This window comes from Centruroides vittatus, unplaced genomic scaffold (assembly GCF_030686945.1).
Source record: "Centruroides vittatus isolate TY-2023 unplaced genomic scaffold, ASM3068694v2 contig_466, whole genome shotgun sequence".
In the NCBI taxonomy this organism is placed as follows: domain Eukaryota; kingdom Metazoa; phylum Arthropoda; class Arachnida; order Scorpiones; family Buthidae; genus Centruroides; species Centruroides vittatus.
In genome coordinates, this window is record NW_027122260.1 from 2,153,545 (window position 1) to 2,169,112 (window position 15,568).

Sequence of the window (15,568 nt, forward strand, 5' to 3'; positions counted from 1 at the left end):
GTGTTAGTGTTATACCAGTCCGAACCAGAATGCATTGTTCACAATAAAAACATGCCAAAGGTTAAGAAGGGAAAGTATGCAAGTTGTTTCAGAAGAATTCAATGATACAATTCATTGAAACTGATAGTTTCATTCTTTGATATGTTATCTATGATATAAATATTGCTATTGATGAGAAGCACCAAAAAATCCATCTTGTACAGCAAGCATCCAAAGAATGTTGAACTTCACAAGTCAAAGCCTAAGCAAACCATCCTGATACACACCTTCACTTCAGAATCTGAAAAGCAAGTCATCAAGTGAGTTCAGTGCAGATCTTACCATGGCATTAATCCAATCAGGAATTCCAGTCCACACAGTAAACAATCCTGCATTCAGATCATTCCTTGAGAAGTAAATGCAAACATCAGTACCAGATGAGAGAGAAAATTACATACAGCGAATTTATAAGAATTTCTAAAGAAATGGTCAGCAAGCATAAAATAGTTAAAAAAGCAGTTAGAAATTTCATGTTGATTTATATTAGTTTTCTGAACTAAATGGAAAAAATCTAATTATATCTTTCATATCTGACCCTCAGACTTGTCTTTTACAGTTCACATGGCCCTTCTCAGAAAAAGGTTGGAGATCCCTGATCTAAACTTATCATTAAATGTTTAATAATATGCTGATGAATTCAAGTGTGAAGTACTAGCATGAATAAAACAAGAGATATACTGCCATCACAAACCTAACATGTTATTAGTCATCCTTCAAGCAGGTTAGATGAAACTACCAACAAGCTCAAAAATATATACTGATTGTGCTGATATTCATTATCTTATGAATGAGTAAAACACATGTTCTTTAAGAAGTATCAACTCGAAAAAATGAATGCCTATACAGTAATGCAGCCATTCAATGATTCAGGCATAAAGCTGTTGCCAGTGGATATACAATATGAAAAAGTCAGGATTGTGGTGAATGATCAAGCATGTAATATGCTATTGGCTTTCTAACAAGTAAAGGCCATGTAATCCAACCTCAACCACATGATATGTACTGCACATCGACTGCTATGTTTCTGAAGATATCAGGGAGGAATACACTAGGGTAAATAAGTTCATTGCTGCTCTAAAAAAAGATTCTGATTAAAACCTCCCAGTCATCAAATTTTGTATCAAGAAATTACTGGGGTCCATCTGCAGTTTCCCAACATGGGACCCATGCCCCACAGGGGGACAATTCGATTGTTAAGGGGGGGGGGCAATTCAAAAAATGGACTCGTGCAGAGTTAAAGTTAACCGTATAGCCGCTGTATGCCATATTTATTGTAAATATTCATTTAAGTTAGTTTTAATTTTCTTTGTTCTTTGTTTCCCTTTCCTTTATAACCCTTTTCCCTTGGGGTGGAATTAACAATTCTGGGAACCACTGAGAACAAAGAGATGAACAAGGTCCTGAGGCTGGTGAAAGAGCAGAAAGGACATTCTTTGCCCAGACCTTGAGGTGGACAGATGTGAGTTGTGGTGTTTCAGATTGCGTTTGGCAACGACTGGAAAGTGCAAGAGACTTTGATGAAAGGATTTAATTGCAACACTGTTTTATCGTGGTTACAATAAAACAGTGTGGCAATTAAGTGCAAGAAAAACTTCAATGAACATGATGAGAGACCTTCCAAAAGAGTTCAACTTATATGTTGGGGGGCATAAGAATTTTAGAAAGACTTAGGTGGGGCATAGCACAAAAAAGGTTGGGAAACACTGATCTACCACAATTCCCTGTTATAACCAGGTGGGGTACTTGAATAAGGTACATAGTTTTCTTGTGGAAAAACTTTGACAAAATCAAATAATTTCTATGTGGCCTAGATTCAATGGATGCAGCAGCCATCAAGCAGGCTAAAAGAATTACTCAATGACAAAGACCTAGGGCAGGAACTTTTTAGTGCATGGCTACCAGTATTTTCCTGATATGATTCAGAGTTTGGAAGAAGGTATAGAGAAGGAGGAACAGTAGTAGAAGTAGACTGTGAGGGACAACCTTGACAGATTTGTCAAACAAACCTCAAAAATTTGAGGAACAATCTAGATGTGGAAAGCTTTGCAACTTCTGACTAAACTCTCTATCAAATTGCATACAAGATATGCTCTATTGTTTTCAGCTGATGTTTAGCAGAGTTTTTCTACATAAAGGATCACCTGAGCTCAAAGTGCCAGCAACTTACTTTAGAAAATAGAAACGTTGAGCATAATCCAGTATAAGTTGGATAAAACCCAGTAAATATGTTTACTTTATGATATTTGCTGTAGTATTGGATTAAGAATGTTTACGTAACTGGTTTAGACCTGAATAAGAGCATTTCATCAACGTCTTTTTGTATACTTTTTCAGAACATATTTTTCCTTTTCTGACCATAATTTTGCACCTTAAAATCCATTCTCTAATAATAATAAATGTTACACAAAAAGTATTCATTTGTATACAACCAAAGTATACATTTTTGTATATAAACTTTAGTATAACAATAAAAATGTTTATATGTTCTCTGTTAAAATAAAATAATCATTTATTATATACTGTTTAGAACATAGGTTCCTAAAATTATTACAATATATGCTTTGTAAATTTACTTCAAATCAATATTTTAAAAACTGAAATTAATTTGAAATAACATAATCTGATTTAATAGGTATTGCTTTTTTTACATTGTGTAGTTGTAAAAGATATATCATTCATATATTATATATACAAATAATGTATCTTTCACAACTACACAATGTAAAAAAAATACATCAATAATATAAGCATACTATTCAAAATTTTAAGTATATTATGTTATCAACATAAAAGTTTATTCTTGCTTCTTAAGTCATTATAATGTATGCATGCTTTCTGAAGTTATTTTTTGATTTATTATTATTATTATTATTATATGTTACTTTTGATGATAAAAAGATCAATTACACATTTAATATTTCTGTAAAGTTTTGTAATTCAATTACAAAAATTATTTAAAAACATTTTAAAAATTTAAAATCATCATAAACATTTGAAAATTATTATAAAATGCTACCAATTAAAACAAATTTAATTTAATAGATTTTAAACTTTTAAAGAGAAGTTACAATTTAATTTGCTTGTTCGATTAAATGCAGTTTGTTCTGCCATTGAACATTTATTATCTTTGTGATAATATAAATGGTTTTATAAATAATAATTTAATTACATTTTATCTTTGCAAAAAAGAACTATTTAATTATTATGGTATTTATGTTCATTTGTTATTTTACTAACTATATTTATAATATTTACATTATTGTTCTCAATCCTTGAGTAATACAAAATAATATTTAAATTATTATTATTATTGAGATTTAATGTTGTTAATATATTTTTATTGTTATTTTGAATTATATAATATTCCATTAAGAAAACTTTAAAGTTCTAAGTTATCAATTTTAGTGATTATTTTGTATCTAATGAAATCAATAAAGATCAGTATAAGAACCCAGCATGTTTCAATTTGTTTTTTAATATATCAAATTATAATTACTTTGAAATATCATAATTTTCAAATTATGCATGAATCTCTTAAAACTAAATTATTCATATACTAGAATGGAAAATTCTAAGCTCTTATTTTTTAATTAACTAATTTTCAAAATTTTTGATAAACAGTCTAAGACAATTTCTTATATCAGGTCACATACATGTCCCATATGACCTAACATGTATATACAATCACATAGGTCATGTAACCTTCAATATGTTAGATCACCTAACCTATTTAAATACAACACATTTCATTACTTAATTTCTGAAAGAAGAAATTAATTTTTTTTTAAACAATAAGCAAAACTAAAAAAAATTTTTGAATGTTTAATGTATTAACTTAGCTACATTGAAATTATCTTTAATTTCAGTTGTCTGTATTTGTTTCTATAGTTCATATTTCATATTACTTATTTCATATTTCTTCAATATGAAATAAGTAAGAACTCTTCTACAAAACTTAAGAATTTCAATAAGAACCACAATGAAATGGAAAATCAAATATGCCAAAAATAATCATCATAAGATTTTTATCAGAAATTTTCAAAGTTTTCTTAAACTGCCATAATTCTGAAAAAGTTTAAATCTGGATCTATCACTGACAGAAGTTAAATACAAATTGAAGCTATACAACATGTAAAAAAAAACAGATATATATTAAAACTTGAATTTTTCAAGAAAAACATTTTTTAAAATTTAATTAAAGTACAAACAAAATGGATTATTATTGTGCAAGATCTGATTGTCCAATGACATTGTAGAGAAGTTACATATAGTAATAACAAATGAGAAAAATATAAATAAATTAAATTAAAAAAAGGGGAAAACGCTAAATAGTTTGATAAGAACAATTAAAAATACATATCAGAATTCTACATCAAATCTATTGCATAGCAACAAAAAACAGTAACTTGCAAAAGATCTGAATTCAAGTCAATTAAATTTTATGTTTAAGTTTATACCAAGATTTTCATTTTTGATTTATAAAAAATATATTTTTTAAATGTCTGAATGGTAACTTTTACATGTTTAATTTAATTATAATTAATAATAATATATATTAAACACTGATATTTAAGAGTTTGATAATGAAGAATATTACAAAAATGTTTATTAAATAATCAATTATCAAGGTCCCACATATTAATTATATGATGTTATTCCTACAAAAATATTTTCTACAAGATTTTTTTTTGATAAACAGCAGATAAAAAAACAATTTTCACTTGTATTTCATAAATGAGAATGAGATAAAATGTATATCATTACCTTATATACAAATAGAGCATACAAACTGAAAAATTAGAATGGTTAATCATTTTCAATGTTTCCCCCTTCTATGATATAAAAGTAAACAGATATATAGAACATGTACTAAATATTTCTCAAATTTTTAAACATTTAGATGGCTGAATCTATAAAGTATAAATATAATGAAAAAACATAACATTCACTCTTTATTTATGATCAAATATTTATGAGTAATAACTAAAACTATAAATCACCATTTTTCATTCCTCTTTATTGCTATTCTGGTAAAATAATCCAAATAAATTGGGATTATTTTAGCAGAATTTTTCAAAATTTAAGTTTTAACTAATCAATAATTTAATTCATTATGTATATATCAGGTTACGACTTTCATAGAAAGGATAATATTTTAACTCTATATATAAAGTAAATTTTTTAGAATTTATATACTATATTTATATATAGTTCAATATTCCGTCGTTGGGGGCGTATTTATCTTTTAAGTTAACATTTAGGACTAATCAGGCTGTTAAGTAATCCGCCATTTTGTCATGACTTGCTAGGCTTAATCCTACGATCACGGAGTAAATGATGAAATAATCTACTTACTACTTATTTTAATGCCTGCAAAACTAGGTTGTGACTGTTTATTCGTTTCGGCGAAAGAAGTTGTCCTTGGTCTTCCACTCATCTTTTAAATCGAATCTTCATCACATCGTAGTTCGATAGGCTTAACACTGCAGTCAGATAATTCCAGTTAATCACAGTCCATCAATAAACTCTTAGTGTTTTTTAAACACAGAATTGAGTAATGGGTGAATTCACTTAAATTAAAAAGGATACGGTATCTACTTGTATTTGGAAATTTGTCATTAAAACGATGTAATACCAAAATCGACTCAAATCTTTCGATACCTCAAAACGCTGACCCTGACGTCACTAGCCGCCTAGTGACGTTGTTACTAACGGCCAATTGGATTCTAGATAACAGTTGACTGCTCCAAAAAATTCTCCGCTTACCTCATTATATACTTTAACACCAGAGTACGCTCTTGTACGGTTAAAAAGATTTTTAGGTATATTAATATATTTTATTTATATTTTTTTTATATATTAAAAAATTAAGTGATAAAGTCGACAAATAAAATAGAGTAGTTACACGATTATTTTATTTAATGTATTTTTAAACTCGAATATTGTTTCTATATATAGAAATCTTCTTAAAACCTCAATGATTAATCGACCAATTATTCTTCCTAGAAAAAAAAATATATATATATATATATATATAAATTCCAAATTTATACCTGAATATTTATTAAACTCTGTTTAAAATATTACAATTTTAATTTGAATTTGAAAAATAAGAAAAAAATATAATTGAAATTTATGAAATTTTATAATTTTGTATAAATGATTATTTATGATAGCCACGCTAAATGGCGATATTCATTTCTTTCACAGAATTAATTGCCTACTTTAATTCTTGAAAACTGAAATTACAATAATCGTTCTTGGACTAATATTGTTTTTAAAATATATTTTTATTTTATATATACAAAAATTTATCATCAATCTACCGAAATTAATTACGCTTTACTTCAATTTTTATATGATAATTACAATATATTATACGAATACTGTAATAATAATAAGTCGGGGGAGAGGTTGCTTTAAAGCCAAAAGTCCGTTATATAATAAAGTAGGTTTTCCAAATGCATGTTAAAAATTGACAAATTGCTTAGTTTACTTATAAACTTATAAATAGATTTGTGTAATTAAAATTAAATATGTATGAGAACCTTTTTAATATGTATTATTGCTTATGTACAGTACTTATTACAGTTTTGAGCCTGATAAACAATTACGCAATCTAAATCAAAATAAATAAACAATGTTTCTTTTTCTTTAATACTTTAACTATATACGAACGTCCGATACAAACCTGAAGTCACGTTATTTCAATTTAAAACCTTTCCCCTAAAAACAGTTAATAGATGACCCACGACTCTATTATCGAAGAAAAAGTGTTAGTATTATGTGGTCTCCCCATCCTTTTAGCTTCTACACTTTTGATATAAATTATTGTTTTGATAGAGATGGTAACGGGTTCATAATTAATGAATATATTGTACATACATTCAATCTCCTATGCTGACGATATTGTGATAATTTCTCCTACTGCAGCTGCAATACGTAAAAAAATTCAGGAATTGACGACTTATTTTACGAAGTTAAAACTTAAAATCAGCCATAGCAAATCTTGTATAATGATTTTTAAGCATATATTTTAAATGAAAATACAGTATATGCTCTCTACCTCAATTAAATTTAAAAATATGATTAAAAATTGTAGCTGGGCATTATGACAATGTCACAATATATAATTCTCGTTTAATTTAAAATATATATGGGGTTTAGACGAGTAACATTCCTAAACGGTTAAGACAATAAATTTAAGATGGGCAACCCATCTTAAATTTATCGCAGGGGGGAGTCGAGGAGAACGAGAGAGAGAGAGAGAGAGACAAGGAAGGGGAGAAGTGAGGGAAAACGACAGTTGGTGACGGCACAGAAGGGACAAAAGCTCTTACGAAGGCCAGAACATTATTGTTCTATCAAGACGGCTGCGAACGCTGAAAGATTATTATCATTTCTAGTCCAATATTTCTATCACTGTTCCTACATATGTGCTTTCCACCTCAAGTTATTAGTAGCTGCTTGCCCTGTACATCCTACTTTTCCGTTAGCAACGGAGTCGAGCCGGTCATCTATCTAACAGAAATTTTTTAAATTAAAATAACGGGACTTCCGTTTTTCAAGAGAAGTTTATATACAATTAATCGGTGCCTCATGCCCTAAGTTTTCCATATCTTGTCTTGACTTTTATGTATCTAATTCCGTTCTCGAGATTAAAAAAAGGAAAACGAACAAACGACAATGGGGATTTATAGGTCTACAATTTTTTTTTCAAATTGCAGCCCAACAATTATTTTCCCTTTTAGAGTAAGTCGTATATCTATTTAGAGTTTGGGATCACCAAGCTACGGCCCACGAAGTTTTCATCCGGCCCCTTGCCGCACTGTGCCACAAATGAGCTAAAATATACCGTAATTATTTATATGGAAATATCATAGATTGTAGATAAATTTACTATGTAGAAAAATTAAAATAAGTGTAAGTAAAAATGCCGAAATTGGTCCAATCTGATTTTTTCATCTGACAGTAATATAAATTTTAGATAAATCAGTGAAATAAAAACTTCGGCAACTTTTTGTGACTGGATATCAGAGTGCTTTCTGTATAAGTACCTCAAAGAATTTTCTAAGAAAAGCGATTACGCGCTTCCTGCAGCCATCGTGTTTGTGTATTGGTAAATAAATGTGTTGGTTGTCTTTATTTTTTGTATATTCAGTGTGCTGTATTGAACAAAATTGATATGCGGCCCATGCTCGTCATTCTCTCAGTTATCTGGTCCGCTGTGAAAAAAGTTTGATGATCCCTGATTTAGACGAAACTGAATAGTTAATGATTTAATTTTATAATTTATATTAGATAATAGATAGAATGATGGACATTAAGGGATAGTCTCCAATGTTTCGAACTTATATTCTTTCTCCGCAAATAAGACACATCCTGAAGCCTAAGTCTCTTAATCTTTCTTCACAGGTTAAAATAAACGATTTTTCGTTAAAAAAAATTCCAAACAGACAGCAAAGAATAGTCCAAGATTGTTTAAAAATTTATTAGTAGTGGTGGGCCATATTTCCTGGGAAGTCATGTTACTGGGTAACGATAATTTGTTATATATCAATTGCCTGTAATCAAAACTCGGTAAGAGAAATTATTTTATTCCAGAATCGTAGCAAACACAGTAATAGCCAGAGGTGGCCTACTCAATTTCGTTCTTATCACAGGCCTGGCACAGAACGGTTTAAACGAAAAACTTGTTTGAAGAAAAATAATTGTGTATTTTCCATTATGTCTACCTAGGCCGGATGGCCGAGCGGTCAAGGTGGCAGCCTACCGCTCTGGGGGACCCGGGGTCGAATAATCCCCATGAATTTTTCGGGGGGTGGTCCGTTCAGATATGTCTGGCCCCGTCCCTCACCACCCGATCGCCCTATTATGGGCCTGGCCGAACCCGTAATGGGCCTACTAAAAGCGGCCCTCTTAGTGCCCACAGGGCAGTGTTAAAAAAAACTATGTCTACCTACAATCTTCTCTATATAGGAAATGAATATGAATAACTTGTAGTTATTACTAAGTGATTAAATTCTTAGTTTAACAAGAAGCTTGATGAGGTTCGAAATTTTTATTTAGTTCGAAATTTTAGCATTTAGTGTAACTTTTTCCAAATGCAAAGAAAACTAACCATTAGTGATAAAATAAATACCTAAATATTTAAAGTATGAGACGCTATCCAATTTGTGATTCTCCTAAATAAAAATAAAATTATTCCGATTTTTAAATCTTGCCATCTCTTCGAAAAATCTTTATTTTCATTTTTTTTACCTTAACTGTTAGGGGGTTTTCCTGGCAGTGTTTATAGATCAAATTTATTATTTCCTGACGAGATCCTGCAGTGTTAGTCAACAGAAAACATCGTTCGCATATAGGAGGCTATTTATGTTTATTTAAGATGATAAAGTGATTTCAGAAGTTTGACCCTATGAAAATTTGGGAGATCATTTTAAAGGTTCATCAAATCATCAAAAAGAATTCGGACTTAAAGGTTTACCTTGAGGAAGTCCTTTGTTGGATGTAACATATTCCGTACAAAAAAGTGTTTCTTCTACTGTATTAAATAAAATATGTTAGAAAACACATTTTTAAATAAATTAATAAATTTTGTAGAAAGGTTCATTTGTCCTAGTTTAAGCCGTAATAAGTGTCGTCATGATCAACAGAATCAAAAGCTTTTTTTAAAAAAACAAATTTATGGTTATACCTATGCATTTGCTGAGAGAATATTTTTATTAACTAATGTTTTCAGCCTACTCCTGTCAGGTTTCATATTCAATCTCCTATTCTGGTTTCAGCCATCATCAGATTTTCTTAAAACCGTTTTTAGAAAATGTTCCATGAGTGGAATATTCTATTTAAATTTTAATCTTTGAAGGATTTAAATTGATTAAATTAAATACAAATTTAAATTGAAACAAATTAAATGAATAACTTATGAAAAATATACAAGGTTAACAAAATACAATTAAATATGAGAATAAGAAAAATATATAATAAAAACTATGAGAGTATAACACATAAGCATAACATGATTATAGGGGGAATATAATTCAGGGGATTTTATGTCTAAATCTTTTTTCAATGATGTATAAGGGGCAATTAAAAAGTTTCCGTTTAAGGACGTGGATGCAACATATATGCAAATTAGCGCATCGCCGATGTGGGGTAGGGTAAAGATGCCGAATATGAGATACCATTTTTATTTTTGACTATAAAAAAATAACTATTACACTTGGAGCGTCACAAATTTCAATTTTGAATAGGGAATTTAATATATTTAGCAATATAATTGCTATTTAGTCCTAAGTATAATACATTTTTAGTTATGTTAGATAAAATGAAAAAAGTCCGAAATTGCGTCTTAGGTAAATGGTCTCCTATTATGAGATATTAGGGGTTGCTAATATGAGATAGTATCTCTTATTAGGTTCCTTCAGGTTTATAGTATAAATAACAAATGGAAAAACAAAACATACCCAATTAAAATCACACTTTTAATTTGCACTTATTAATTAAATGTACACTAACATCAATCTTCAAAATAAAGGAGATATCAATTATTGTTAATTATTAATCAAAGAACAAAAATATAATTACAGCGATTTTTATAATGGCACTTTTGAAACAATATCAAAAATCAATAAATATAGATAGCGTAGAGATCTCTTCAAAAGGATTCCAAATTTTACATATCTAAACATAAAGAACACAAAAAACGATTTTCCGTTACTTCTCCACATTCCTCATGAGTCCACTTGAAACAACCTTGACACTTAGCCCATTTTTCTCCTCTCGTGTCTTCCGAGAACCTCCCACTGCAGTATGGACATTCAGCGTCATATGATTCATCATCACTACTGCTATCTGCGAGCTCCGGTACGTTATCATCTTCAGAACTGGAACCGTCCGGCTCTTTAATTTTCTTTTTCTTCGCAACTTTCTTATTATTCTTCTTTGTCTGTTGTTCTTTGCTTGCATTCTTAGAGCTTTTCCTCTGATCCTTTTTATTTTCCTTTTCTTTCTTTTTATTTAAACATTCTATAAGTGTGTTTTTATATGGAGAAGTAGTAATTATGGCAGCTGATCCAGCCCTGGTTTTCTTGGCAGAATCATTTCTAGACAGCCTGGGTATTGGCTTAAGTGCAAAAGGTGAGACATGAGACGATGTGCAAGGCATTGGATTTTCATATAAGCCAGCACTAGATGCCAATGCGTGATTCTCATCAAGAGGATTTCCAATTGAAGGGGTTACACAGTGTTCGGCTCTCTGATCCTCCTGATTCTCATTTGACACTCCATGATCAGGTGAAACGTGGTGAGTCTGGAAAGGTCTATCTGTCTGGTCATTCAGTACATCTCGACGTAGATCTTCATCATTAAAAACTGAAAAATCTTCATCTGTAAAAATATAGCGATTGCAAGGCAACAATCCAGTTTTCCGAAAACCATTGACGGAGTTACTCATAGTTGCAGCTTTTTCATAAGCAATGCCAAATAATCTAACTACGTATTTGTTGGTCACTGTGCGTCCTGGGTTATTTCGCAGCCATGTTTCAATTTCTTGGGCGTAATAAGTTTTCAGTGGTTTCATAAACGCCACATCCATGGGCTGCATTTTGTGCGTGCAATGTGGCGGTAAGCAAACAATAGCTACATTATTTTCTCGAGCTAAATTTATTACATCAATGTTGCGTGTATGTGTGTAGTGGCCATCTAAAATCAAAATAACTGGATCATCTTCACTTGGTTTTACAAAATTTATAAAATGTTGAAACCACTTTGTGAATTGGTGTGTTTGGATCCAACCAGAGGGATGACAATCGCCTATTGAACCTGCAGGTGCATCGTCCATTAGTTCTTGGCCCATATTTTTCCTTGGAAAAATTATCAATGGTGGCACATAGCTACCACAAGCGTTCATGCACGTCACTACGGTCATTAGTTTGCCTCTTTCCAATGATGTCAACGCAGCAACCTGTTGCTTGCCTTTCACGCTGATGACTTTGGACCGTTTATGTTGTACTACTGTTATTCCGGTCTCATCAACGTTGTACACTCTATGTGGAGAGGATTTTATCTTTTCAATTTCTGGCTCATATAAGTCAAAGAAATTATTGACGGCAACAGGATTGAACCCTTTCACTCTTGCAGCAGAAACTGCTTCAGGTGTTCTAACTGATAAAGCAGGATGTCTTCTCATATAACCACGTAGCCATTTTTTTCCAGCAGACGCTTTAGACAAGCTGAAGGGGTGTTTAAGATTATTTTTGATAGCCAATTGATACGCCATGTACTTAATATCCTTCAGACGTAAGCCATAAAATCGTTGATCCATTTCTTTGCAATATTTTTCCAGCTCTACTTCTAAATGGTCAGGCAAGACTGGATGTCTTCCCATACGAACCTTTACAAGTACTTCAGCATGAGCATCATTCTTGACGTAGCGCTCTAGGGTACCCTTAGGAACACCAAATTGTTTTGATGCCTTTAAGTAACCCATTTGGTTGCTCCGCACTGCATTCACGGCTCGTATCATGGCATGGTGATCCCAGGTTTTCCTTTTAATTGGAGCCATCTAAAATATATAAAAAATAACTTAAACTAATACGTATACTTTCGCCTCACATATGAAATGAGATATCTCATATTAGGATACACATGTATCATAATATGAGATATCTCATTTTAGGAACCCCCATGTGTCTCATATTGAGAACACATCCAAATTTTACAAAATGGCTTCCTACTTTTTTTTGCTGACAAAGAAAACAACAGTACCACACTAATATCGTGGAATTGACCGTATAATTGATACAATGAATGTAAATTAAAAGAATTTAGCGTAATAATAACGTTGTTAAATACCTCGTAAACATTTAATGTCAAAAAATTTGTTTCGTACTTCTATGAAAATTCGCACTACCACGTTCTAACAGTGTCTCTGGCCGGCACGCACTGACATACGTTTTGAGGTGTTGCCAGGACGCTTCGGGTGACACTAGCGCCAAATGGTTGCCGTTAATAGTTTGGCCAAAACCTCGGTATCTCAAATTTGGCGCCTATCTCATAATAGGCATCTTTACCCTATATAAGCACCGACAGTGAGGCGTGGGGTTATTGTGTGGAAAACGCTGAAACGTGAACAATGGCGACGTTAATACCACATGCGTCCAAACAGGACCAACGTGCTGTGATTCTTCTTTTGACTGCCGAAGAAAACAAACCGGTACACATTCATCGGAGAATGAAGAATGTGTATGGAGAAGCATGCCTGTCGAAAACCATTGTAGTGGAATGGTGCGCAAAGTTCAGAGCTGCTCGCGATTCGACCCAAGATGCAGATCGATCTGGGAGGCCAGCCACATCCAATACAGACAACAACAAGCGGGCAGCTGATGATGCGATTAGGGCGGATCGTCGCGTATCCATACGTGCGCTTTCAAAAGATCTCGACATAAGCTTCGGTAGCGTGCAACACATAATCCGGCAGGAGTTAGCCATCCGGTTTTTTTGTTGTTCGGAATTTAACGCCCAGGGTATTCACTGGCTGCAGACCTTATGGTAGCCTGTTTCCTTGAAGCACCTGTTGCATTTCAATGTTGAAGGCAACGTTCCTTGAGCGCATTGTTGCTGGCGACGAAAGCCGGTGCCACCACTGGGAACCTGAATCAAAAGCGGCGACCATGCAATGGTGTCATCCTTTGTCGCCTCGTCCCAACAAGTTCAAGAGCCAGTCATCTGCTGGAAAAGTGATGCTTATCCTGTTCTTCGATCACCAGGGCCCATTGCTTATTGATTTCAAGGAATAAAGTGTCTCCATCACTGGGGCACGATATTGCGAAACGCTGGAGAAAATACGATGTGCAATTAAGGCGAAATGTCCAAGCAAACTGCAAAATGGGGTGAATCTGCTTCATGATAACTCACGTTCCCATACCGCAAATGTATCGCAGAAGTTACGTGCACTAAAATGGGGGACACTCGATCACCCGCCTAACAGTCTTGATCTCTCCCCGTGCGATTTTCACGCCTTCGGTCCCTTAAAGAAGTCGTTAAAAGGTCGACGTAGAAGTGTAGCAGGCAGTTTCGGACTTCTTCAAGCAGCAGAAACAGGAGTTTTACCAACGGAGTATATTCAACCTGGTAAAGCAGTGGGATGCTTGCCTAAATGGTCATGGCGCTTTTGCATGACTGGCATATCAAATCTGGACTGAACAGCCTTCGAACGAAAACTTTTTGATCATGCCTTATATTTCCAAGCTGAAGGTAATACTTTTGCATCTCTCGCGTTCAGGCACTGCTCTTTAACCTTTTTTCTTGTAAATCTTTATTTTTTCTATATCCATAGGGATTGTTAGAGAATGTACCTTTTTAATGAAGTTCGCTTCATTCCACTTTAAAACAAAGCCTTCCACCTGTGACATTGACGCTAAAATTGTATTATTATTATGCATTTTTCTACATTGTACTTGTGTTTCTTGAGTCGCACTATAAGGTTTATTTTTTGTGATTCCAACATAATCGTTTTAAAGCCCTAACTGTGGATTTTCATAAAATATTTTGCATACTACAGTCTGTTCTTTCTTTAGTTTGTTTTTATGATTTCTCAGTAAGTTGTAAATATTAAGAGCTTTTTTGCAAACTATCATCGAGTATTTGTAAGTTGCCAGCTCATTTATAGTGCCTCTGAACCATTTGTTGTATGTGAATTTATTGATTCTATCGATGTTTTTTAGAGTCTTATCTTTGTTTTCTCATAACTCGTGGCGAGTCCTTCTATAGAGAATGTTCTATACCTTAAAGTTGTAGCAATTTCTTTAACTCTATTAATTTTTCTTAGGCGGTCCTGTATATTGGAACAATACAAAAAGGCTTTTCTAACCAGTGCTCTGAATGCAGAAAGTTTATACTTATAAGGGTCGATAGAACATGACGGGATGAACAGAAGAGCATAAGTGGGCTTGATATTGTTAAAACACGCACGTGGTGATTTATGATCTAACAAAGAGATACCAAGAATAATATAAAAACGTCTTTTATTTACACCCGTGGTCAGTACAATAATCAGGATTCGTATAGATTCCGATGCTCCTCGTAAACCGTTCGTACTCTTGTACGATCAATTAACACTAAAACCAGGCAGAACTCGTTGACGCGATTCCCGCGACAAAAAAATAAAAGATAAACGATCAATATAAATCTACCGCGGTACAAAGAACTCTTATATCTAAAAACTAAACTACTTATGCTAACAAAATAAAAAGAGAAGAAGGAGAAGGATAGAGAATAGGATGAGACAAGAAGGGTACCCAAGATTGATGAACACTCTGGTGGTGGTGGTGGCCGAAATATTTCTTTCTTGAGGGTTGAGGAAAAATGTCGGGAATATCTTCAATCAAAAACTTTCCAATAACTTTTGAGAAGTCCTGAGATCAAACTATTCAGTCTTGTCTTGGCTAATGTCTCTCCAACTGCTGCTAAAACAGTCTGGAGAACACTACACTGCGTCTTCTTCCTCCGACGCCCCAGCCAAAAG

General features: G+C 32.6%; 2 protein-coding genes across 6 annotated transcripts in view; both read right to left on the bottom strand.

Moving 5' to 3' along the window:
- The window catches only part of sgg (shaggy), a 128,933-nt gene extending 123,190 nt beyond the window's left edge, over positions 1 to 5,743 (bottom strand). For 2 of the 3 annotated variants that reach the window (XM_067273217.1, XM_067273219.1), the window contains exon 1: positions 5,395 to 5,742. In XM_067273217.1, the coding sequence (XP_067129318.1) occupies positions 5,395 to 5,476 (82 nt within the window). In that variant the 5' untranslated portion in view covers positions 5,477 to 5,742. Of the gene's footprint in view, positions 1 to 5,394 lie in introns of all 3 variants that reach the window. The other variant, XM_067273220.1, reaches the window with a different exon arrangement.
- Positions 5,744 to 10,507: 4,764 nt separating this feature from the next.
- Positions 10,508 to 15,568, bottom strand: part of LOC136977669 (uncharacterized) — a 79,785-nt gene continuing 74,724 nt past the window's right edge. Inside the window, exons 1-2 of one of the 3 annotated variants that reach the window (XM_067273211.1) lie at positions 12,898 to 13,117; positions 10,508 to 12,607 (exon numbers count right to left, since the gene is read on the bottom strand). In XM_067273211.1, coding sequence (XP_067129312.1) covers positions 10,718 to 12,607 — 1,890 coding nt within the window. In that variant the 5' untranslated portion in view covers positions 12,898 to 13,117 and the 3' untranslated portion in view covers positions 10,508 to 10,717. Of the gene's footprint in view, positions 12,653 to 12,690; positions 13,118 to 15,568 lie in introns of those variants that run through there. The other 2 variants (XM_067273210.1, XM_067273212.1) reach the window with 2 other exon arrangements.